Source organism: Chamaea fasciata, unplaced genomic scaffold, assembly GCF_029207755.1.
Source record: "Chamaea fasciata isolate MVZ Bird 193981 ecotype frontalis unplaced genomic scaffold, bChaFas1.0.hap1 SCAF_8, whole genome shotgun sequence".
Classification (NCBI taxonomy): Eukaryota; Metazoa; Chordata; class Aves; order Passeriformes; family Sylviidae; genus Chamaea; species Chamaea fasciata.
In genome coordinates this window covers 2,554,486-2,579,335 of record NW_027094093.1, presented here as the reverse complement: position 1 = coordinate 2,579,335, position 24,850 = coordinate 2,554,486, and the positions used below count along the sequence as shown (strand labels likewise).

Genomic DNA, 24,850 nt, shown 5'->3' with positions numbered 1-24,850 from the left:
TTGAAGCAACAGAGCTTGATTAAGAAGTGTTTGTGTCAAGAGTAATTCAAAGCCCCTTATAAGTGTGTCTAAAATTTACATAATGATAGCTGACTAAACATCTTGGTTTTGTCACACCCCCCACAGTTAATTTTAAGGAAGTGTTCCCATCCCATGAAACCAATGCTTTATACCAACCTTACTTAAATATTTTTAAAAATATAGATCAGTTTTGACAAAAATCTGAACATTTCACTTACCAACTTTTTCACTCTGTGTTTTTAACTCCTCTACCAAGCTAGAGCTGCTGCCTAAACTTCACTGGAATTCTTGAAGCCTTTTAGCCTCCTAGAACTGTGTCTGTCCGTTTTTTCCAGTTATTACACTTGCTAAGCTCTAAAACACTTACTTTAAAGGATGTTGTTGGAAATAGCCACTTTGTGTGGCATCTCCTTTCACACTGGAATAGCCAGAGTTTATGTGGGGAGATGTGGGGCTGAGCTCCCTCTTCCTGGGTTGTATTTTTGCAGTGTGAGGCAGCAATGTGCTATTTCCCCCATTCTGTAGATGATCAGTTGATATTTATGACTTGCTCAGTGTCACAGAGGATAGCTGTGTTCAAATACTCCATGTCTTGTGTCCAAATATTCCTTTAAGATGTGGTGATACTGTGTATTTTTAACCAGCCTTCAGAAGATTCCAATCCTTTTGCCAGGAGGTTCAAAGTGGCCATTTCAAGAGAAGCTTCATGCTTCAAATAAATATATTGCAATTGTTAGTCACAGGCTGTTCTCTGAAATTCTGGGATATTGGAGTTCCCCACTGGCCTGCAGAGCTGGGATGCTGATTTAGGAGTGGGCTGGGCTGCCTTTGAGCCCTGAGCTAGCTATGCATATAAAACAATCCCAAAATAAGCATACACTATTTTAGAAAAGGTGACATAAATTTCACTGCATACACCCAGGCACAGAAATAGCTCTTGGAGCTGGCTGACCCTGCCTGTAACAAAACACCAGACTCTGCTGACCAGCCAGTGAAAACATAACATCCTTAGCCTCCTGACCCTCCTTTAAAATTAACTTTGAAACATTTTGTTGATCTATAAAAGAATAACAGAGCATCTAACACCTATGAGTTATTGATCTCTCTACTAAAATTAGGCACCTCTAACCCAGGGCTTAATATAACACTCAGATAACTCATTGCCAGGTAATCTCAGAGTCTGGGGGGACCCTCCCTGGTTTGCCTGCAGTGGGTATTAACCACTAATCAATCTACAAAATGACAACAAACAATTATGAAAAAACAGAATAGAAAAACCTAGGGATCCCTCAATGAAAAATAAATATCTAAAGCCTTGTACTCCTGTGAAAACATAGCACTTGCAACCTGTTGACCCAGTCAGGAAAGTGTTTAAAAATTCACATAACTCCTGTGTAACGTCCCCTTTCCCCAAGGCTGGAATTCTAGGCTGGAGGAGCTACCTCATAACTTGGGCAAATCAGCTTTTCCCCCTGAAATATTACATGACATCTGTCGTGCCCTCTGATGACCCACAAGGAATTTAAAGAAATTAAATGTCTGTGCTTTGGAGTTTCTTCCATTACCAAAATATCCCCTGTCCTCCTCCATCCCCACCATTCTCAGCGGTGAAATTAAGATTACTCACCTGCAAGAACTATTCCCTCTACAGACTCTGTAAAACTACAAATCCGCTGAGTGGAGTTGGGCCCTGAAAATTTGTTGGGGATGGAAAGAGCAGCCAGTCTTGAATTAATTAAAACTTGGATGTTAAAATCTTTCTGATTTTCTGAAGGCATGGTGCCTTCAGCAGGCAAGGGGTGCAGGGGAGAATATCTGTACAAAACAGACTCACAGAGGAGCCAATGTCTTAAAGTGGAAAACTGCCATTTCAAATCATCAGGAAATTGAATTAGCTGGAGATAAGCTGTCATTTAGGAAGATACAATCAGGGCTTGAAAGGCAAGATTTGAATTGTCTTCCTTCAAATTAGCTCAAGAAGTGTAGGGAAAAAAGAGGTGTTCCTATTAAAGTAAGGCACTTTGCTAATAGCAGAGAACTCAGATACGCACCGAGCTCGTCAGACTTCATTTAGTTTTCTTTCTAAAGAGCAAATTGCAGTTTGCCTCAACAAAAATAATGAGCTGCACCTCAGGATCATTAGGTACTTTATCATAAATAGCTTTTTTTTTTTTTTTCATCACCAGTTTCACAAATTTGCTGTGGCTGGGCATTCAGTCTCCTTATTACTTCTCCTTTGCACAGCACTTCAAAGCAGAGGGGCTGGATCAGGGTGGGTCTTGTCTCTTTGGGGCTTAGCTGCCTTTCAACTTCTGCATCCAGCTTAAAATTCCCCAGAGTGAAGCCTCGGTGCATCCCTTGTGGGCCAGCTCCAGGTTATTGCTCTGCCACACAAACTGCTGGTTTTATTCCTACTCCAGTGCCCCTGTTCCCATATTTCAGCCTCCTGGGAATTGCTGCAAAGGCCAACTCATCAGGATGCAGCAGCTTTAACGGAGCCACGGGGAGAACTGGGAACTTCATGGTTTGAGTTAATCTGCTTCCTTTGGTCCCCAAGCCTGTGTCGTGCCAGCCAAGTGACACTCGTGGAGAGCACATCCTTCAGGGCAGGAGCCACCCCTGTGCCTTCTTCATGGAAAAGGTTTAATGCCTGTGCTGTTAAATAGAATAAAATAATGCCAATATCAGGCACGGGACAGGGCTCTTGGAGCCTGAGCACACTCCAGGCTTTCAGCTTTACAACCTCCAAATGCCAACCTCACTCTCCTATTATCCTCCTGAATTCTGATACCATTTTGCAACCCAGGGCAAAAGAAGAAATCCCTTAACCTCAGGATTTGCAGATCCTAGCACAACAGGGCTCTGAACTTGGTAAGGGTCCCTAGAGCCTGCTACTTTCATACAGCTTATAATTTAATAAAAGCTGCCTACAACTACCCTTTCTTTTGCCTCCAGAAGCAGTTGGAGGAACCAATGGCTTCTGTAACTTTTTCCCCTTTTTTCTTTCTTTTGGATAACAGTCTTTTGGGAGAAGAGAGATAACAGATCGGATTTTCTCCAGGATCACGACCCGGAGCTGATCAAAGGAGGGGAACGGGAAGAAGTGGAGGAAGAGATCAGAGTGCAGGTGTGCTCACAATAGCAAGAGGACACTAATCATGTGCATTACCTGGGTATATTTTTCTCCAGCTGTAAGAACTGGCCCTGGCACAGACCTTCCCTCCTTCCAGAGTCCCTACTACCTGTTCTTTATTTTCACACTTGTTCAGCTGAACAATTGTCTGGGGTGAGGTGGCAGAACAGAAAACTGAGGAAGATTCCACTGTGTTTGTCTTGGGCAGGTCGATGAAGTGATGCAGGAGAAACTGTTGAACATCAAAAAGGCTCTGGATGGAGAGACAGGTCCCCAGGGAAAAGCTAAGAAAGGTGAAAAGGTAAGAGCAGCAAGTTGGGAGAATTGAGGGGTAGTCTCAATTCCCTGCCTGGGTACAGCAATGGTCAGTGCAAACCTCAGGTACAAATATCAGAATGTACGTCCTAAACATTCACTGAATCTCAAGTCAGGAACATCTCAAAACCTCTTCATCTGTGGCTGTTTTCAGGGCCTTCTTCATTAGCTCTTGTTCTTTCACTTGTATAAATACTGCTTAGGACAAGTTGAGCTATTCCGGAGATAAATCACTACAAGATATTTCAGATTTTCACCCTCCTGAAATCTTTGGATGCAGTCGAACAGCAAAATGGAAGCAATCCCTCTCTTTAGGGTGACCAGTTCAGATTAATAGTTTCCCAAGGAAAACAGGGATCTGGAGGCCACTGAGTTTTCCAGCTCCTGGATGTTTTCCTCCTAAATAAGGACTGGTTATTATGTTTCAAGACTGTACACCAAAACAATTCCCTCTGAATGTTTTGATGTACCCTTTCATTTGTCTGTAACACCACATAGATCACACGCAGCCAGGTACTCATTATGTTACTACATCCTACTGAAGGGTTTGGGAATTTGCAATTAAGCCAGGTTTATTTAAGCATAAAAAATAGGTTAACCCCCCCCAAAATGCAGCACATGTCATGTTCACATCTAGTTTTACAGCATTATCATATGAAGAATTCCACAGCTTGTGGTTCTCTAAAATTCCTTACCAAAGCATTTAAGTTAGAGATCATGTCAGTGCAAAATAACTCAAACCTTACATCCCACCACTCAATCAGCAGATCCACTTAAAACCCTCAGGGCAAATAGCCAGCCCTAATCTCGTGCTGTATTTCATTTCTGTAATACCTTTTAGCATGCAAATACTTGCTGTTGCTCTACTTCTACTCAAATTATCTTTAAAAATGCTCTTTCACCTGACAAACGTCCAGGGACAATCTAATAAGAAAAGACTGGGGCAGCTCTGAAAGCTGATCCCAGCTGGATTCCTAAATCTGTTTCAAAAATAGGGAGGGCTTAAGATGTACAGGCAAATATTGCAACAATCTTCCCCAAGTTTTCATGAGCAGAGACATGTAGATCGGCTGGTTGGTGCCCTGCTGCAAAATGTCACCCTGGAATTGCAGAACTTTATGTTAGGGGCTGGGTTGGGGTGGGTTTTTTTCCTTCAGTGTAATGTTGGAATAGCTTAGGGTGGAGGGATATTATTTAACTTTTATTTTCCCAGGTTGTGCCAGTAGCCTGAGAGAATGAGGCAGGAAAAGAAGTACTAATTAGATAATACAAATTCCTTTAAGATTTCATCTAAAAAAACCCTGCCCAAGCCAAAACGGTTCCATTTGAGGAAAGGGGAAGGAAAGGAAAGATTCAGTGTTAGTCAAAACACATCTTCCCTGTGCAAAGCCATTTAAAATGTCCATTCAGCATTGGCAAAGGCTTTTTCCAATTAGCATTTGCATAAATATCTCCATCATAAATCAGACTAGTGCATACCTGTGCACACAGACTGCAGATCTGCTTTAGGATAACCCGGTCTAGATAATAAGAATAATATGATCAGGAAAGTTTTAGAAATGGTGCATTAATTTATTATTCGGCAAAAAAATCTCTAGTTTTAGGAGGTCCCATCTGTCTCCCCCTCAGCTATGCAGCATGAAATTACAGGTGGTTGTTTCAGGTTCTCATTGTAGCCAGGAGCGGGTCTGGAGTACAATGTGAAACATCCCCCTGCCAAAAAAAAACAAAGAAAATGGGGATATTCTGCATTCTCAAGAGAATTCAACGTTCTTCAGACAAATCAGACCTTTTTCTGCACTCTGGCAGTGGGCAAGGGGCAATGAAAGGGTAATTTCTTTAGGAGGACTTTTACAGGTGGAATTTTGTGTCGAGGGACCATCAGCCCAAATTCCTGATGGTTTGTTTGGCCATTCCCTCTGTTTTAGGGAGGAATTTCTTCTGGTTGCTTTGTCAGGGAATAATCCCTACCAGAGGTAGGTGTCCTGTGCCGTTCCAAGCCTTATGAGGAGTGGTTCACAACTCAGAAAATTTCTGTCAAATCCATATTAAAGAGAAAAAAATCTGGAAGAAAAAAAAATCCATATTAAGCAGAAAAAAATCAGGAACCAATTTGAGTTTTAAAGTCCCTTTTGTGGGAAATACGGCGGGAAATTTTGGAAGTGGACTCTAAATGGAAATTTCTCCCCTCCAGTCAGTCTTCCAGACACCTCAGGTCTTAGATTTACAAAATACAATATATAACAGCTCCAGGCCTACCCAGAGCCACTCCTTTATTTCCATAAGTACTTTATCACTGATTTCCAAGCCTTCAAATACCACTTACTGCTAAAAGCTGACACTTAACCCTAGCAAGAGCTGCTCTTAGAGCTCCTGAAGATAAGAATCCCATTTGCCAGCTTTGTGGAAGAACGAACTTGGGTGAAAAAATTGTTCTCCTCATGTCAAGTGGGTCTCCAGAGCTGTAGACTGATCTGGAAATAGCAAGACTAATTAGATTGCACCTAATACTCAATAAACCCCACAGCAATTACTGGAGTCACAGATCCTGTGGCTCTTCCCAAGCTGGAGGCTTCCCACACCCCCAGACTGTCCCACCTGTATGGCCCAGCACTGACAGGGGATAGAGCAGAGTGTCCTGTTTAAGAGACACACTTTGCTGGACTCTGATTCTTCCAGATTGCTCCTGGTCCAATGGCTGTCACTAGAGAGGGGATGAGGATACAACAGAAACAGAGGAATGTGGGTCAGCTCTGCTGTAAACTGCATTTTCCTTCACTTTGTACAGTGGCAGCTCATCCCCTGCCCAGCCAGGGATCACCAAGCTGGGACTGGGAGCACTGGGAAGGGCCAGGCTGGGAGGGAGATGTCCTCTGACTGAGGAACATGGCAGTCACTGATCTGTAAATTACATTTAAGAGCTTATCAGAGTGCTTTCTCTCAAGCCCATTGTGCTGCTTTTCCTGCTCTGCCCCCCCAAGGATTTATTTCTGATCCCCACTGCAGGTAAAGCAATGCATTGGAAATGAACACACCCACACATACACAAAGGCATGGCCAGAATTCAAGGGAAAAAAAAAAAAGAAAAGGACACAGAAAACCCAGGAAAGGGGAGCATGAGAACCTAAATGTGGCAAACTTGCTTCTGGCCTAGGCTTTGGAGGTCCCTTTTTGGTGAAAGTGGGCAGAAGCAAAGAAAACCACAAATGGCTGTGACAGAAATACTGATGAGCAAAGCCATAGAGAAGGAGAAACTGGCTGAGAACTGAAGGAAGGCTGGGTTTGAGGGCTGCGATTTCCAAGCCCTGCTGGATTTTCTGCTGCACCTAGAGCTCTCAGCCAGCTGTGGGAACTGTAACCTCTTTGGATTCTGTGCCTAAATCCAACAGGGACTGCAGATCAGAGTCCCTCATTCAGCAAGTTTGTTAATCAGTGGGAATTAGTCTTTGTCTAAGCCCTTTTTCCGTGCAAGTGTCAGAAGCTGCATTTTTATCTCAGCACTGCCAGAGAAGACTTCTCAACCCAGGCCCAGTGCAAATCTGCACTTGCTCAGACTCCCATCTTAAGCATGATCCAAGGAATCCACTAAAAAACTGCATCAGCTGCTCCTGGTTTCCCTTAAACTACAGGAGCACTTTCCTCTTTTTACTTTTCCACAAGGGAGCCTACAAGAAACACGCAGAGGGACTTCTTACAACAGCATGTAAGGACAAGGAGGAATGCCTTCAAACTGAGAGTAGCTTTAGATGGAATATTGGGAAAAAATTCTTCCCTGCGAGGGTGGGCAGGCCCTGGCACAGGGTGCCCGGAGAAGCTGTGGCTGCCCCTGGATCCCTGGAAGTGTCCAAGGCCAGGCTGGACACTGGGGCTTGGAGCAACCTGGGACAGTGGCAGGTGTTCCTGCCCATGGCAGGGGGTGGAACTGGATAATCTCCCAAAGCAGCCATTCCATGATTCCACAACCCGTGGTGGCCGTAGCTGCAGCCAGGACTTGGGAGTTCACAGCCAAAGGGTGACAGATCCTTTAGTTTCAACAATTTCCCTCACTGAGACATTTGGATACCCTCTCCCTCATGGTGCCATTCCAACAGCAGACAGTGCTCTGGAATTTGGTCTGAAGTCAGATTCTCGTCTGCTCCAAGCTCTGAGCTACCCAAAGCATTTTGCTGAGCCCACACAGCAAGAGAAGCCACCCCACAGGGCTCAGGAGACAGCCCTGTGTCCCTGCCAGCTGCCACCTGCTGCAGCTCACTCCCTGGGAGTTAGCAAAGCAGAAAATCACCCAGTCAAAGGATGGCTACACAGAAGCTCAGCTGACATTTCAGAGAGACAAGCAGGGAGATTTCCATTACAAATGACGAGCGTGTTCACATTCATTAAACATTATCTTTTTCTAAATAAAAGCCGTTCCCAGTAAGACATTTTGGAGGCAAGCCATTGTCTACAATTCATATTTGCCCTTATCGCATCCCAGCCTGTGCCAAATTCCCCACCAATGCTGTTGTTAATTAGGGAAACACATTTTTCCTCCGCACAGTTCATTTTTGTTTTGCTCTGGAGTTACTTTATTGGTGAAGCTGCCTTGAGGACAATACCAGTTGGCCAATAAATTCCACATATGCTTAGTGTCTTCACATAGGTTGAAACGAGCTTTTCTTCCCAGTCAAACCCAAATATATGTAATTTCTGGCTTGTTGGAAGAGAGGTTAAAAAGACAAAACAGGAGGAAGAGCAAAAATAAACCAGTGACAGCCTCAATATTTCCGCAGTTGTTAAAGGAGCATGGCATGTGCTTTCTCCTTCCCATTCCTTTTCTTCAAAACAAAATCCCTTTGGCACATTTGGATGAATATTTGCTGCCGCACTTATTTATCTAAAGAAACCCAAGGTACAAAAACCAGAGTTGTTTGCATTATCCTAACCCAAAACACAAAAACATCTCCTTTTCCCAGTTAGCTGATCCGTATAGTGCTGGGTTTGGGCTGCATTTTCATCTGGATTATCTTTGTGGCATCATGAACAGTAACAGGTGATTGAACCACAGGTTTCTTACATTGTGTCTATCCTTGAAAACCGAAAATTGATGTATTCCTGAAGGCTGCTGATCTGTTCTGTGAAAAAGCCCAGCATTTCCCAGATAATTGGACAGGATTTTTTTAACTCAACAACGCAGCCTCCAGAGCTCTGCAGAAGTATTCACGATTATATAAAAAAAGCAAAGTAAATTACTGTATTCCCAGGAAAGCGAACATAAACTTTTGGAAAGAATAAGCTGTCTTGTTCAACTAAGCATTTAAGCACGTGCTTAAATTTAAGCTGTTGGAGAAATCCCCTGGTGCACCAAGGTTTCTGTGTAAACAGTTCCACTGGAGCAGTCCTGAAGTGCTTTGCTGGAGCACTGGAGCTCAGACACCAGTGGTGGGCACGAACATGGATTAATGATGCCCTCTCCACACTACTAATTATCCCTAACCATATTTATGGCTCCTGAGCTGTAATTAATGGAGGGGCTTGACGAGCCCCAGTCACATCTTCCTTATTTATGTTTGCCATGAGTTTTTTTGTGATGTGTACTGAAATGAGGCACACGAGTCAACGTCTTTCTGTGGTGAAATTGTGGTGAAAATACGACAAGAGCAGATTGTGTTTTTCTGACCCCTTCCAGCTTCTTCCCTGAGGCATTAGGAAAGAGAAGGATGTCCAGTGATTAGGAGGGTAGCCAGAGTCTCAGGAGCTTTTCCCCTCAGGGAAATTGCTTATATATTTTCCTTATACATTATTATTATTGTTATTATTATTATGGTATAAACAGTCTCTGGAGCAGCTACTTCGACCCCACACCCTTTTTTCTTCCTGTTTCCTTCTTGAGCAAGGGCCATATCCTCCCTCACCCACAGAACTGTGCTCCAGAAAAATCGTGGAATAAGAATTATACAATCAGAAAAGGTCTCTGAGAGATCATCAAGTCCAGCCCTTAACCTGCACTGCCAACGCCACCACTAAACCATGTCCCCAGGTGCCCCATCCACACAGCTTTTAAATCCCTCCAGAGCTGGGAACTCCACTACTGTCCTGGGCAGCTGTGCCAACTAAAAAAATAAAAAAAATAAAAAAAAAATCTAATATCCAAGCAAAAGGAAGGAGAGGAACTTTTTCCCTTGGAGCAAAATGACTCTGTGATACTTTCCTATGTAGCAGTGGGACTGCTGTTGAGGGTATGTTTTTTCCCTTTGGGCTACATTCAAACACTGAAACATTCACTGTTCCTCATCACTTTGCTTCAGTACATTCAAAAATATTTATCTGTGCTAGACACTAATCTCTGCTTCCTTGTGTGGTTCTCAGGGAAGCAAGACACCTGGGAAGAAAAAGATATCTGAGCTGGAGAGAGATCTGACTCCTGACAGGTAAAGAGAACCCCTCTGCATTAGATCTCCAATATCAACCTTGGTTTTGCTCATCTTCACCAACAAACATGAATTAAAATCCCCATTCTGCTACCACACACCGCCAGGATCAGTCCCATCACCTCTGGACAGGTTGATTCCAGTTTGCAGAGCTGAGCACATGGAGCATTTCAGCGGGAGATTGGCCCTGTGTGCCTTTCCCCCCTCCCTGCAGGTGCAGAAGCACCTGGCTGGTTTTTGTTGACTGTCAGATTTTCCACCCCAGCTGGAGCCTGATAAGGGAGGCTGCAGATAGGCCCCTGCACTCCATAAATCCCCTTCATGGCTCAGCTGTGGTGTACATGTCATAAATCAGTCCCATGGATCAATGAGAGTCCTGACAGACCTGGCATTTTCTTGTGGACCCTTGCTCTTTGAAGCACGCATTTTATTTGGAGGGTCTGAGAGGATTTCTTCTTCCGCCCTGCCATTGCCAATGAGAGTGATGTGTTCCCTGATAATCCAGCCATTTTTCACCTGTGCACACAACACAGACACCTGCACAGAGGCATCACCACGGGGACCAGCTGATCCAGGAGCAGGGCTGGAGAACAGCACAGTGACAAACACCATCAGTGACATTCACCCCACAAACACATTGGTGCAAGAGCAGCAAGACCTGGTCTCGGTCGTCTGGATGCTGGCACCACACAATCAGCCAATGATCTCTTTACCTGCTTTAAAATATATTTCAAAATTTCTAAATATTTAAATTTTAAATAAGAATAGAATAGAATAGAATAGAATAGAATAGAATAGAATAGAATAGAATAGAATAGAATAGAATAGAATAGAATAGAATAGAATATTTATACTGTATTATTTATACTGTATTATAATATAATATTGTCTAATATAATTAATAAGATAATTATTATAAAAATATTTTTAGAATATTTAAAATCTTGAATATTTTTAAATATTGAAAAATACTGAAAGAAAAAATTGCCTCCAAGCAAATATTTTAAGTCTGTTTCTCATGGATTGTAATGGAGCAGGACCTCTCCTACAGAACAGTGCCAAAGTCTAATAAGGATGCAAATATTCCCTGCTTTTAAAACTGCTCTTGCACATACCTGCTTCTTTATATACAAGCTTACCATGCAGCCAGCTGAAAACATGAGGTTTTTAGTAGCTGACTTTTTATCTGGCATTTTTGGCTCCACGCTTTGCTCTTCCCTGCTGAGCATTTCAGAAATAATCCAGAGAGGGGATGAATAACTCAGATTCAAAATCTCCATTTTGGCCCAGTGAAGGGGGCACAGGGGGCTTCAGGCAACAAAGACTGGGCACATCACACTCCCTTGGAGGAGCTCAGGACATGCATCATTTAACTGGCACTGTAAAAATAATAAACCAGGAAAAGTAGAAGTCTTGCTCCCACCAGAGCTGCCAGGTTATTCCCATTCCACCTTCTGCCTGTTTTATGATGCATTCCCAACATAAAACCACTGAGGATGAAAGCAAGAGTCAGAGCAGCAAAATCAACGTTGTTGAAGGTGCATTAAATTTTGGATTTGCTTATTGCTACTCCTACATTAATTGTGCCACTAAGACTGCATAAACATAAAACTCCTCAGCTGAAATGGAAAAAAGGCTGCAGACCTCAAATTATACCTGTAGGTTTATTAGTCAGCTGAGAGGCGCTATTAAATGTATTTATTGAAGCCAGACCAGGACATCCCAATTAAGATAGGTGAGAAAGATGGAGTAATTGAAGGGAAAAGAAAGTGAAAAGTGTGCAAAAACACTGAGAGATCTAAAAAGAAAAAAAAAATATTGTTTTTGCTGTCAATACACAAAGAAATTCCGACAGGTTTATTCAGTTTACATCTTCCTGGAAGCAGTATCACTCTATAAAACCAAGTGCCAAAAGTGTCATTGAAATTAATACTCAGAATTCCTAAAGAGAATGTAGAGAAGATCCACGTCAATAGAAAACCACACTCAAATTTAAGTGTTTTAACTCCATTATTTGGATCTACTTTCAGCCACTAATGGAGATAGGGAGAAACCTCCACTGAGGAAGTTTTGCTCACTCCATGGAATCCCAGAATGGCTGGGGTTGGAAGGAACCTTAAAGCCCATCCAGTTCCACCCCCTGCCATGGGCAGGGACACCCTCCACTATCCCAGGTTGCTCCAAGCCCTGTCCAGCCTGGCCTTGGACACTTCCAGGGGTGGGCCAACACTTCCACTGGATGTTTTTTTGTCCCAACCCAGCTCTGGTCAGCCTGACCACAACACTGCAGGTGGTAGATCTGAGTGAGGCATTCCCAGTGTGTTCCCAGGGAGATGAGGCTGTCTGTTGGCAACAGAATAAATTCCAAGAAGAATTAATGAATTAGTACTAATTGGAGAGCTGAGAGAATAGGTATAGTAGTGTTAGGATTGCCATTATTGTGTAATTTAAAAATAATTTCCCAGTAATTGATATTAATGAACGAGTCCATTACACAAGTCATAACCGATCTGGCATCACCTGGAAATGGGTAAATGGAGTCAGCAGGACAGGGGGACCCAGCGTGTGAGGGAGGGAAAGGGATTCCTCAGCACAGCACAGAGAGCTGTGCTTATTGATTTCACATTGATGGCACCAATCACTGCTACCTCCGAGCCACAAAGTGCCTTTGCAGAGCTGGGCAAACATAAATAACACTCAGGCTGGCTCAGTTCCGGGAGGACTGAGCTCTTCCTGACCCTGTCTGAGTGATGTCTCTTGCCTGTAGGACCATTGATTCCCTGTACCAGGAACTTGCAGAAGAAGGATTGCTCATCGAAGTCGAGCACGTGCATCTCTCTGACTACATTGGTAAAGTAGCCCTTTGACAGCAAACGTGGTGTTTGATCAAACCTCCAGCCATTCCACCTCCACTGACCCCTATTTCCAGTCAAGGTTGAGTTCAAGAGTCGCTGCACTTTGAATATCTAAAGCCAGATATGCAAATCAAGTCTGTTTCTGCTTTCACTTCTGCTGCTGAGCCCAGGACCTGTTTGCAGAGCTGGTGTTTAACTCCAGGCAGCAACACCTGGAAGCCTAGAATGGTTGTGGGTGTCACAACCCCTCTGAGGTGCAACCAGAACATCCTTTAAGGAGCCCTTTGCCAGGCAGTGGCAAGACAGTGCAAGTCTAACAGAGTAGGGGTCATAATCCATGCAGAATATTTCCCAGAGAACAGCAAAAATTGTACCTCTAGCTTTTGTTCATTGAGCAGAGAAGACTCAGCCCCTTCCCTGCACCTCCCTGACTGCCCATGAACTTTGAGCAGTGCTTTGAGGCATATCTGGCCCTTCATGTGAGTAAGATGTGTCTCTGCCTAGTTCTGCATTTCACATTGCTCTTGTCTGGTTTCTGTTACCTGCAACTGCAGCCAGACCTGCTTATCCGTGCTCTACAGAGAGAAAAGGGGTAAAAAACCCCAAACCCTACATTTTCAGACTTTAGAGGGGTCTAACACCACATTCACAGACATTGGGTGACACACAGTGAAATCACAGCATCTTAACAGCAAAAAAACCTCCAAGATTCAGGTACTTTCAAAGGCCATGGTTTGAATTTGCAGCTGTCCAGAAGCTGTAGTGCTACAGGCTGATGGTGCAAGGCCAAGACAAAAAAAGACAAATTCTCTTCTATGACCCCCAAATGCCATATTTATATAAACTTGTGGAAGCACCAGTTCAGGCTCCAGAGCCTCTGCCCGTTCCCCTGAAGAGCTGTTAATTCTCTGAGTTAACAAGTGTCCCATCCATTTCACGCTCATTAAAGACCACAAAGTAAAGGAAGATTTTCATTCTTCCTTTCTTCTCCCAACCTATCAAGGTCACTTTTGTCCAACAACCATTCCCCCACCACAAATGCTTTTAAAACAGCACATCTCCAACAATTTTTTAAAATCCAGAAAAACTCTCTTGAAGGGTCCAAGGACACAGTCAAAGCCTGCAGAAAAAGAAGTCTTCATCTGCTCAGCCTTCCAGGGCTGAAGCCTAAGGAAGGTCACTTCCAGTTCCTGGGGAAAGGACAAAGAGTGGAACTGAGCTACACAGCCAGTAAAGGCACCGAAATGTCCCCCCTCTATGACAAACTGACATCACTGAACTAATTTTCTTGGTGACCTTATCTAAATTAGTCAGAGAATATCCACTGTGATTTATGTGCAGTTGCAATTAAACCCTTTGATGCCTTCTAATTAAATCTGTGAAGATTAATTCCTATTCCGTTCTTTTGATTTCTCCTTAAATAAAAGATAAAACCTGAAATTAATTTTATTCTTCAGAGGGGAGGAGGCAGTTGCACCAGGGCTTGTCTGCCTTTTTGCCCCCAAATTATACCTCCACTTTTGCTCTCAACCACTGCTAATTCACCTCTGCTCCAGAGGCCTCTTGCCCTCTGCCTTTTTATCTCCAGTAAAACATAATATATTATTATTTTTCAATAATAATCACCATAATGACATGCAGTTTATGCTAAAAATAATCACTGACTACATCACAACTGGTTTTCGTGCTTGTGGCCCATCCTCCTGTATCTTTGTTCTCCAACATTTCTTGGATACGGACTTTGACAGGGCAAGCAATGTGATTATAGCCCTGTTACCAGAGCCAAGGCAAGATTAAATCATTTCAGTTCACATCAGGGATTTTTAGTTTTCTTGGGTTGTTTTGTGGAGGGTTTTTTTGAACAAAAGGGGGGGAAAAAAAGAGGTGAACTGCAAAGCAGAGAGCCCCACCAAATGAGGTGACACAGCGAGGAGCTGAGATGGGACCCAGCCAGGGAAAAGCTTGTTAAAATAGCTTTTCCCCCTTTTTGAAATCCTTCTGAGAGCGCATGGTTCACTGGGATTCTAGCCCTGCAAAATCCCAAATCCAGGAATCCTTTGCCAGCAGCGTGATTTATGGCGCTGCTAATGATTCTTCTCCACAAAGTTTCTTTTAAAGGTTACTCGAAACCGTCTGCTCTCTGCTGAACAACTTCCACAGCCTGCTCAGCTTAAATTTGCCTTTGCAGTTCACCTTTCTCGGGGCCACATTCCACCAGAATATTGCCCAGCTTGAGTTCCCCGAGCCTGGGTTTGCTGAGTGCGTGTGTGACATTCCTGTCCTGTGGCAGCTCCTCATTCCCTGAGTTATGCTTTTTGCAACAACACTGTCACATTTATTGAGCTCCTGCTTCCTCCTCACAGGCTACTACAACTGTCTGAGGAGCATCCCTCGTGAGACAGGTGCCCAGCCCGTGCCCTCCATCCCAGAAGTCAGACAGCTCGTGGCACTCTATGGAATATTGCCCTTGGGTAAGAGCACACCAGAGGGCAAAACACACCACAAGGCTTTGCTTCCTGACAGAAACGTGCATTTTACTGCCTTTGACAGGGCGTGATTAGTCGTGATCTGAAGCATTTTGCAATCTAATTGTTTTTCAATGAAAGGTTGGATCATTTTAACAGTGCAGAAAGGCAGGTATCGCCTCCCCAGCCCGTCTCTGTTTGCATGGCAACAGTTTGTGAATGGCAGCACATAAAGGGAAACCACTTGGGAAAGATAATAGCTAAAAAAAAAAAGCTCCAGTGATCAAAATTAATCAAGTTAAGGGAAGGGCTAAGGCTGCAATTTACCTTTTACAAGCTGGCTAATGTTACTCCGTGCCGCACAATGCGATCGTTGAAGGAATTGCTCGGGATACATTTTGTGCACCGCAAAGAACACTTGTAAATGCCCTTGCAGTTTTAATGCCAGGCTTAGCCAATATCTAGCAAGGCTTTGCTGGGTCAGGCTGTTTGCTTTTAATGTAAAATCTATCCCATATTTCACTTGGGAATGGCATTATGCCAAACTCCAGTGATTGCAAGAAGTGCCTGTCTCGGGGGTCTTTACTCAAAACCTCATTTGCGTCCCTTTCCACTCCTGATTGGATTTTCCAGCCTCAATACTTCACTCGCATCCTTTCCCATTCCTGAGTGGATCTCAGGGAGATTTTAACTAGGCATGTCCTGCCCCAGGCTGTGTCAGTGTCTGCTCATCCCCTTTAAAGGGCAAAATCCCTAACATCTACCTGCCTCCCACCCTGGAAAACATAGCAAAGCTAACACAGAACTTCTGCTTTTCCTTCCTTCCTTCCTTCCAAAGGCCAGTGCTCAGATTATTTATTCTCTCTTCAGCCTGCATGGGGCTCTTCCCACCCGGAGCACCCTCAGCTGGTTTGGGGTAAGCTGTCAGCTGCAATCAGCTGTGAGAGCTCAGCAGTTACCCCTGTCTGCACAATGTATTCACATGTCCCCAAACTCCTCCAAAGCTGTTTTGACACCATCTAATCTAGGGAGATCAAGCCCTGAGACACCCCTTAATCAAGAGAAGCCATAAATATTCTGCCATTTATACAATTGGCAAAAAATTCTAGGGAGAGGAGATGTTGGACTAGTTAAACAAACAAAAGGTATTTGCAAAAGCATTTTGAAAACTCCTTTTGAGTAACAAAAGATATTACATGAGCCAAAAGAAAAAAAAAAAGGTACAGGAATAGTTTCACCTATGGGGTGATATGTTACAGGTGACATTTCACTTAATTGGTCTCCAAACTAGTTCATCATGAGATAATTGTGTATCACAGAAGTGAAAGTTTTTCTCAAACTAGCCACCCCATGGCAAGGAAAGCCCCAGCTTAAATGGCATTAAGAAAATTATAAGCAGCTGAAAGGAGAAAGAATAGTGGAAGCCATACTTCATCTTTAACACAGAGGAGTCTGCTGCTCCCCTCCTAATAAATCTTTGTGCAATAGTAATGGATTGCTATGGAATGACCAAATATTAATAAAGCCTGGGTGGCTGACAACTTCCTACACCCTGCACCGTGCTGGAATAATGGCATTCGTCTCTGTGCTCAGTTCAGTGTCATTTATTTGGGATGTTCAACCATTAGGACACAGATAACCACCCTGATTGGATTTGTTTTAAATAGCAGCCATCCCCATTAACCCAGAGGGCTTCTCCAGGCTAAGGCAAAGGCTTCCTGTGCAGCCCATCAGTTTTGGGGCCAGTTCCACTCCCACAGTCTGATGGACAGCAGGCTGAGAGACCTCCAGATGCAGTGGATGCTCACACAGAATTTCATGTAAACACCACCACAATTGACACGGCACATCTTTAGGCATCGAGGCAAAGTGGGCATGGACTCCCAGTGGGCATGGATAAACCATTTGACATTTCCTGCTACTTCCACCTCTGGAGGTTCACCCGTCCCCAATTCACGTGGTGGCAGCTTCAGGGAAGACAAGTTCCATCCCCATCAACCACCTAAATCTGTCTGTGCTTGTGTTTTCCCAAAGCGAGGCTTTCCCAGGTGATGGATCATATTTGTCACAGCCCAGGATGAATTTACCTGGAGCAGCCATGGAGACAGTGTGGAAATGCTGAGCAGTCACTGCTGCAGGCACAGCAACCCTGGCATTCAGATTTGCTCTAGTCTCATAATAATCCTTCTAGCTCACATTGGTTTAAAACTGAAGTTTTCCCATCAGAAGGTACAAATAAAAGTGGGTGAGTCTTGCTCCAAACAGAGATGTTAAATCTGCTGGGCTCTCAGCTCTGGTCGTACAGTATTGAACTCAAGAGCACTCATGCCATAGTAAGGAAACAATTAATTCACATTATCAATTATTTATGATGAATAAAAAAGGAGGAATCATTCCATTACCTTTATGGCAGATTTAAATGAAAGCAATAATAGTGCCTTATGACTTTTTACAGGTTCCCAAACCGTCCATGAGAATGCTCCTTTGGTGAAATCCCTGTTGCTGGCAGGACCTGCTGGTGTCGGAAAGAAAATGTTGGTCCATGCCATCTGCGCAGAAACAGGAGCCAACCTCTTCAACCTCACTCCTTCCAACCTTGCTGGGAAGTATCCAGGCAGGGAGGGCCTGATGATGATTCTTCACATCATTCTCAAGGTGTGGTTTCCTAGGGAATTCTCCACAAAGGTGCTCCCGTTCTTTTGTGGGACAAGCAGGGAATTGTAGTTTCTCCATACCAAGGAACATACACACCACCTTGGGCAAGGCTGCTCAACCCGATTAGGAATTCCTTCCCTGCCTTCAAGGGTTCAAAACAGAAGGAATTTCTCCATGGAAAGGGCTGCCAGCCCTCGGAAGGGGCTGCCCAGGGAGCAGTGGGTCCCCATCCCTGGGGGTATCCAGGGAACAACTGGACGTAGTACTCAGTGCTCTGGGCTGGTTGAAAGGTGGTGATAAGTCAAAGGTTGGACTTGGTCTGTGAGGTGTTTTCCAACCAAAATGATTCTGTGAAACCACTTGTTGACAGCCAGTGTGTGCAGCTCTGCAGAGGATTTAATGCCCCTGGAGAAATCACTGGGAGCAGCCGTATTTTTCGCGTTAAGATTTATGGGAGCTTTGTGTTACCTTGAATATGAAAAGCAGCGTAGATAAAGCAAATTCTGTTCTCTGTTTATGTGCACATCAGCCAGGAATGCTTGCCATGCAGCATTTAATCAAATGCTAGGCTGGGGGTGGTCAGAAATTTCCTCTCTGGGACTGTTGCTGGACAAGAGCTCTCTCCCCTGTATTGCTCTCTGTTCACCTATCAGCACGCTCTTCAAAAGAAGGCATCCTGGTTCAGGATTACAGGAACAGAAATGTATGAGAAGTCTGGAAATGAAAGCAGGCATATGAACTGTGAAGAACATAGCCCAAACCCTCCTGAAAAAAAAAACAAAAAACAAAAAACAACAAAAAACCCCCACTATCCTGGCAAGATTTCTTCCAGATTCTAAGTCCTCAGCATTTCTGCTCCAGATGGGAGCTGGTAAACATTTCCAGACAAAAAAAAAAAAAAAAAAAAAAAAAAGTAGGAAAAAGCCAAAGGTAATATTTTTCCAGTGCCAGTGAATTTGCTTTGCTGGGGATTTATCAGCTGTATTTTATGGAATCCAGTCTTAGGGCAGGTTTTGTGGCAGGTGCCTCCATGCCCAGAAAAGCCACATTTCAGTCAGGAGCAAAGCAATCCCCGAGGAGCCCCAAGGTGACAGTGCTGTCACCACACACACCTTTGATGCTGTGGCACTGACACTGGGCCTGGCAGTCCCTGACACGATTTAGAGCCAATATCCTGAGCTAACAGTCCCTCTTCTCCGCACATTTCACCTTTTTTCACTTCATTTCTCCACCCTCATCAATGGCAGAGCTCAGGTCTGGCTGCAGGCACAGCATACGCCGTCCTTGCCCAAGCACAAGGACTTTGAGCACAGGAGAAGTGAGGGAAGCCTTTTTACTTCTGGACAAGGTTTCAGCTGAAGATAGCAAGGGGTTTTTTGTATACTTGCATATAAATAATCTGAACACTAAGAGGAGCATGCATAAAATATGCATTTATACACATTATAAGTATATACACACGCATCACGTATGTGTGTGCCCACAGGTACATAGAAACCCTTACATTTTTCCCACATTAGTTAAAAACAACTGGCAACACTCTCCAACCCCTTCCTCAAAATCATGGGGAGCAGTCCAAGGTTTTTTCTCTCTACTTAAGCTCTTGCAAAAGACAGTGACATTCCAGTGAACCCCCGTGAGTTGCTGGGATGGAGTTGCTCGCAATCACATGGAATCAGGGCTGTCCAGGCCTTGCTTATCAAAAGGTGACTTGTTCCAACTGGTACAACGGCACAGCTTCAGATTCTGCTGCTTTAACGGCAAAGCCAACGGCACAGCACAGGCTTTCTCTTTCCTGAATGTTCAGTCTTTCCCTGTGAGGATGAGGAGTCCCTGGCACAGGGTGCCCAGAGAAGCTGTGGCTGCCCCTGGATCCCTGGAAGTGTCCAAGGCCAGGTTGGACAGGGCTTGGAGCAGCCTGAAAGAGTGGAAGGTGTCCCATTCCATCCCTGCCCATGGCGGGGGATGGAATGGGATGGGCTTTGAGGTCCCTTCCAACCCCAGCCAGTCTATGACCCTATGACACAACCCTGGCCTGTCCTAGCATCATTAAATCCACTGTGTTCAATTTTCATTCCCAGTTCCTTGGGTTGTTTCACCTTCTGTCCCCATGGCTGAGTCACCAGTACTTCCCCACCTGCTGAGGATTTCAGCTCAGACCCTGTAGGTTTTCAGAGCCAGGCTGGGAACAATCCTGTACCCACCTTTTAATTAATTAATCCTTTTAATCTGCAGTTAAAATCCACCTCTTTATTCCTGACAATGCCAAATGTGCCTCATTTCTCCTCTCTCTGGCCAAGTCCATGCAGCACCACGTCAGCCAAAAACCTGCCTGTACCAGCAAGAACATAGCAAACACCTTAAAATAATTAATTATTCCCTGTTACTGGGCATTTATGAGACCACAGCTGGACACTGTGTCCAGGATAACACAGGCCTTGACAAGCAGATCCAGAGGAGCGCCCTGGAGATCAGGGGGCTGGAGTGTGTGAGACACATCTGGACAAATCCAGTTGTTTCAGGCTAAAATAAAATTGGAGTGAGAGGGAGTTTAACTGCTCTGCCCTGCTGTTTTCAGGGGCTTTGTGGGATAATCCAGAGAACAGAGTCAGACTTTGTCCAGAGGTGCTCAGCAATGGGACAAAAAGAAATGGGCACAAGCAGCAGCAAGGAAAATTGTTTATGTATTAAGGAGGAAGTTTTACAAGGAATCAAGGGACAAGGAATCTCCTATACCCCAATTTGCAGGAATTTTACTGCTACCCAAGCTGAAGAAAACACAGGGGCAAAACACACTTAAAGCAAATTCCTTGACAAGAGAAAGCTGAACAGTGATAACTGCCCTCCCCAAGAAGTTTATTTTTCACCATGGTACAAAAATCTGGTTATTTGGATTACTGTAATGCTGCACTGGCCAGTGGCACATGTGGCAGACAAACCATGGAAGTAGCTGGTGTCTTGCAGCTGACATTCCATATTCATTATTCCCAGCTCTCAGTCTTACCTGACCCAGCACAGTACCACTCATCGGAGGGCCCTGTGTGCAGAGATCACTAAAAATTCCCCAAATCTCCACAATCAGACACTTCTGGGCAGGTTTTATTGGAAACAGCAACTGTTGTCAAGCCAGCTTTGTACTCCAGCTTCCCAGAAGTGCCTTTATGGAGAGTTAGTCAAGCAAAATATAGACCTTGCACTGCAAGTTGTGAGTGAATGACAGGAAACATGACAGTTCTTTCCCTCTTATCTTCTGATCCACACAGCCGCTGTTAAACATCAGGATTTAGTAAATAAGGATTAATGGTGCTCTGTGATAAAGGTGAAGTCACCTCACACTTCTGATTACCTATCCTATGTGCAAACAAAAGAGTTTCTGTAATGAAAGGAAACTCTGGAGAGCATAAAATGACCATTAGGAAACTTACCCTTCCATAACTGAAGTGTTGGCTGCTGGCAGTTGTATCGTGGGAGACGCCCTAAACAAGTGAATAGGGTTGGGGGGGAAATGAAACTTTAATTTGTTTCAGATGCAAAAGCCAAATTCTTTTTTTTCCCCCCTCCCTTTTTCAGGGAGGAGACTTGCAGGAGACACAGCAGCCCTGATCCAAGAGAGGCTTGAGTGTTTCTCCAGGCAGGCATTTTAATGTCATTCAGAGGAAATGACTTCTCATACCAGAGCAGGAAAACACCAACATTTCAATCTGCCTATTCAGAGGAGATGTAAGAGAGGTTGATATTGAATAGGAAAACTATTGAAAGAGGCTGCAAACACCAAGCTTGAGCACTTGTGCTCTCCAGAAAGCCACGGCAAATCCTGCCAGGTCAGCTGTGCTTCAGAGCAAAACAGGAGGATCTGTCTCCAGCAGAGAAGCACTTGCCAGAAATCCCCCCAAAAACAAAACTCGCCCTTCAAGCGTGAACCAGAACACTCTGGAATATTTCAATTAAGCCCCATTTCCCAGCCCAAGCTGCCAGCTTGGGCCAAGCAGTGGTTTGGCTCTCCTATGTCCCCATAAAATACGGGAAAGATGCAAGGAAGGGCAGTGAAGGGTGCATGGGAGCAAAATCAGATCCAGAAAGGAGCGAGGAGAGGGGAGAATGCACAACTCAGTGACACAAAAGTGCAGGCAGTTCACAGGGTTTAGCTGCAGGGCAATAAAAATGACGAGCACAAGGCAGCCAGGGGGTTAATCACTGCCCCTCTCAGGGGGTTCATCCCCTCTCCAGGGCCACAGCAGCACACAGAGAGCACATTGTGCCCAAAGCCACACCTGGGGAAACGTTATTACTGCAGCACTGACCAGGCTAAAAGGTTGGGAGAGAGGTGGCCAGGAGGAAATGCCAGCAGGGAAGCTGTGCGTGTGTGTCAGCACTTCGCTGTGTGCTGTGCAGGGGCACAGAAATACTGTCCAGAAATATTTCAACGCCATCAGTGCTGGGGGACTCTTATCAGGCTCTTTGGGTCTGCTCTTTAGCAAGTCAGAGGTGACTGTACAAGTGTTACACCCAAAAAAAGGGATATGATGGAGTTTATTTAGATTAAATTATACAACCCCAGCATTTAGAGGCAATGGGATTTTGAAGTCTGCCAGTGATTTATTTTTTTCCCCACTGATTAATGTTCATTTGTTCATAACCACTGCTGTATTGTCCCTGCAGACAGACCATTTTTCTGGCAGGTTGAAGAGCTTGTCCTGGTACACTGACAGAGTTCTTTGTGTGTTTAGCATTTCCATGCCACACAGGACTCTCCCACTACGGCTCAAATTTGGGAACAGTACAGTGAGTCTTTCTGCCAGCATCCAAAACAGTTCTGCTCTTGGTGCAGCTCAGCCTGCTGGAATTCTTAGAACCTTGAAGCGTTAAGCACCAGCAGTGCTCAAATCTGTAGTTATTTCTGTGAGAAAGCAGCTTGAACCTGTGTTACCCTAAGGTTAAAAATTAAATTTTTCCTGTTGCAAGTCATTTTCTGCCTCACAAACCGGGATACAGTGGCATCATCACTGTAGCACGGGACTATTTACCTGGGGATGATCCCACTGATAAGGCCTAATCACAGGTTTCAGTGCAGCGTTTCTGGGTGTATGAACTAAAGAGCACTAAGCAGTTTCCAGCAATTACTTGAGCTTCCAAAAAAACTTAGGCCTTAAAAAAAAAAACAACCAAAAATCCATCAAATCCTCCAAGCTTGGAGGAGCCTTGTGCAACACATGCTGGGCAAGAATCAAATTTCTGCATTTTCAAGCGTAACAATTTAACTGTTAAACTCTGGCTCTCAGGTTTGAAAAGTTGAAGCCAAAACTCTCAGAAGTGCTGTTTGATCTTTGATGACTGTCGACAGCAGGACGAGAGGGATTTTTTTTTTCTTTTCCATAATGATTTTCCTGAAGAGCAAATCTCAGTGTGGTATAAGAAGGGTTAAGGGGCCATCTGCTGGCAGCTCCAACAAATTGTGGAATTGCAGCAAAGCTAATAAAATTTCGATTACAAATTAATTATGTACAGTGCATTTAATTATCCATGGATTCAAACTGTCCATGGATAATTCAAATGGAGCACTTTCACGGGGGAATATACAGTCAGCTATGGATCTGCCAGCAATTTAAATTAGATGCCAATGGATTCTGGGTGTCTGGTCTGGATTTACAACAAGAAACAGCCAGGTCTAAACACAGTGAATTGAGTTATATTAATGTCTGCCAACACCTGAAAAATCATGGAGTGGTTTGGGTTGAAAGGGATCTTAAAGCCCATCCAGTGCCACCCCCTGCCATGCCCAGGGACACCTTCCACTATCCCAGGTTGCTCCAAGCCCCAGTGTCCAACCTGGCCTTGGAACATCTACAGCTTTTCTGAGCAGCAAATACATGCAGGCCATTTTCTACCTTTAGCTCTTTGCCTCAAAACAAAAAACACAGGGAATTCTCTCTTGGAGAGCCAAAGCTGAGGTTATTCATTACATTTCCACTTAGCGGAGAAATAAAGGGGGCAAATAAGATGAAAGGTGTGAGAACAGAGAGCGTTCTCCTGTAAGAGTTGAAATTAAGACATAATCTGATTTCAGACTTCAGGCTACATTTGAGGGTGGCTGCTCACCACAGAAACCATCTCCAAGCCAAACAAGGAATGTCTGCACCTCCCAGCCTGTGGTGACCCCACCGAAAGGACAACAAAGACACCAGCAGAGTCCAACCTTTGCCAACAGCTTTTGTAGCCTCAGTAACCTTCCCCCCACCCTTATTTCCCTGTCACATCCCACTGCAGCATCAGGCATTGAGCAGGCTCCCCAGGGATGTGATGTCTTTTGTGATTTGTTGTTTTTATTTTTTTTTTTTAATCTTCACTATTAACACTAAATATTTGAGTTCCTGTCATACAACAAAGGAAAAAGCTCAGGAAGGACATTGACCTGTTGGACTGAGTCCAGAGGAGGCCACCAATCTGATTAGAGGGATGGAGCACCTCTCCTACAAGGAAAGGCTGGGACAAACTGGGATTGTTCAGCCTAGAAAAGAGAAGGCTTTGGGGTCACCTTAGAGCCCCTTCCAGTGCCTGGAAGGGCTACAGGAAAGATGGAGAGAGTCTATTTACAAGGCCCCGCAGGGACAGGACAAAGGGGGATGGGTTTAAACGGGCAGAGAGTAGCTTTAGGTGGGATATTGGGAAGAAATTCCCCCCTGTGAGGGTGGGCAGGCCCTGGCATAGGGTGCCCAGAGAAGCTGTAGCTGCCCCTGGATCCCTGGAAGTGTCCAAGGCCAGGTTGGATCAGGCTTGGAGCAATCAGGGATAGTGGAAGGTGTCCCTGCTCACGGCAGGGGGTGGAATGGGATGAGCTTTGAGGCCCTTTCCAGCCCAAACCATCCCAGGATTCTACAATCCAACTGTTCTGGACTTGGAGACATCACTTGACATATCCTAGGAGTGCCCAGTTGCCATCCATAAAAGTGTCACACGCTGAAAGTGGCGTTGCTTCCACTTCACCCCATCAGCAGCAGGGCA

The 24,850-nt window shown here is 44.5% G+C and overlaps 1 protein-coding gene across 1 annotated transcript in view; it reads left to right on the top strand.

The window, feature by feature from the left end:
• The window catches only part of IQCA1 (IQ motif containing with AAA domain 1), an 87,199-nt gene that overhangs the window by 51,344 nt on the left and 11,005 nt on the right, over nt 1-24,850 (top strand). Inside the window, exons 9-14 of the mRNA XM_066189309.1 lie at nt 3,042-3,148; nt 3,363-3,455; nt 9,815-9,876; nt 12,644-12,726; nt 15,095-15,202; nt 17,652-17,851. Coding sequence (XP_066045406.1) covers nt 3,042-3,148; nt 3,363-3,455; nt 9,815-9,876; nt 12,644-12,726; nt 15,095-15,202; nt 17,652-17,851 — 653 coding nt within the window. The remainder of the gene's footprint in view (nt 1-3,041; nt 3,149-3,362; nt 3,456-9,814; nt 9,877-12,643; nt 12,727-15,094; nt 15,203-17,651; nt 17,852-24,850) is intronic.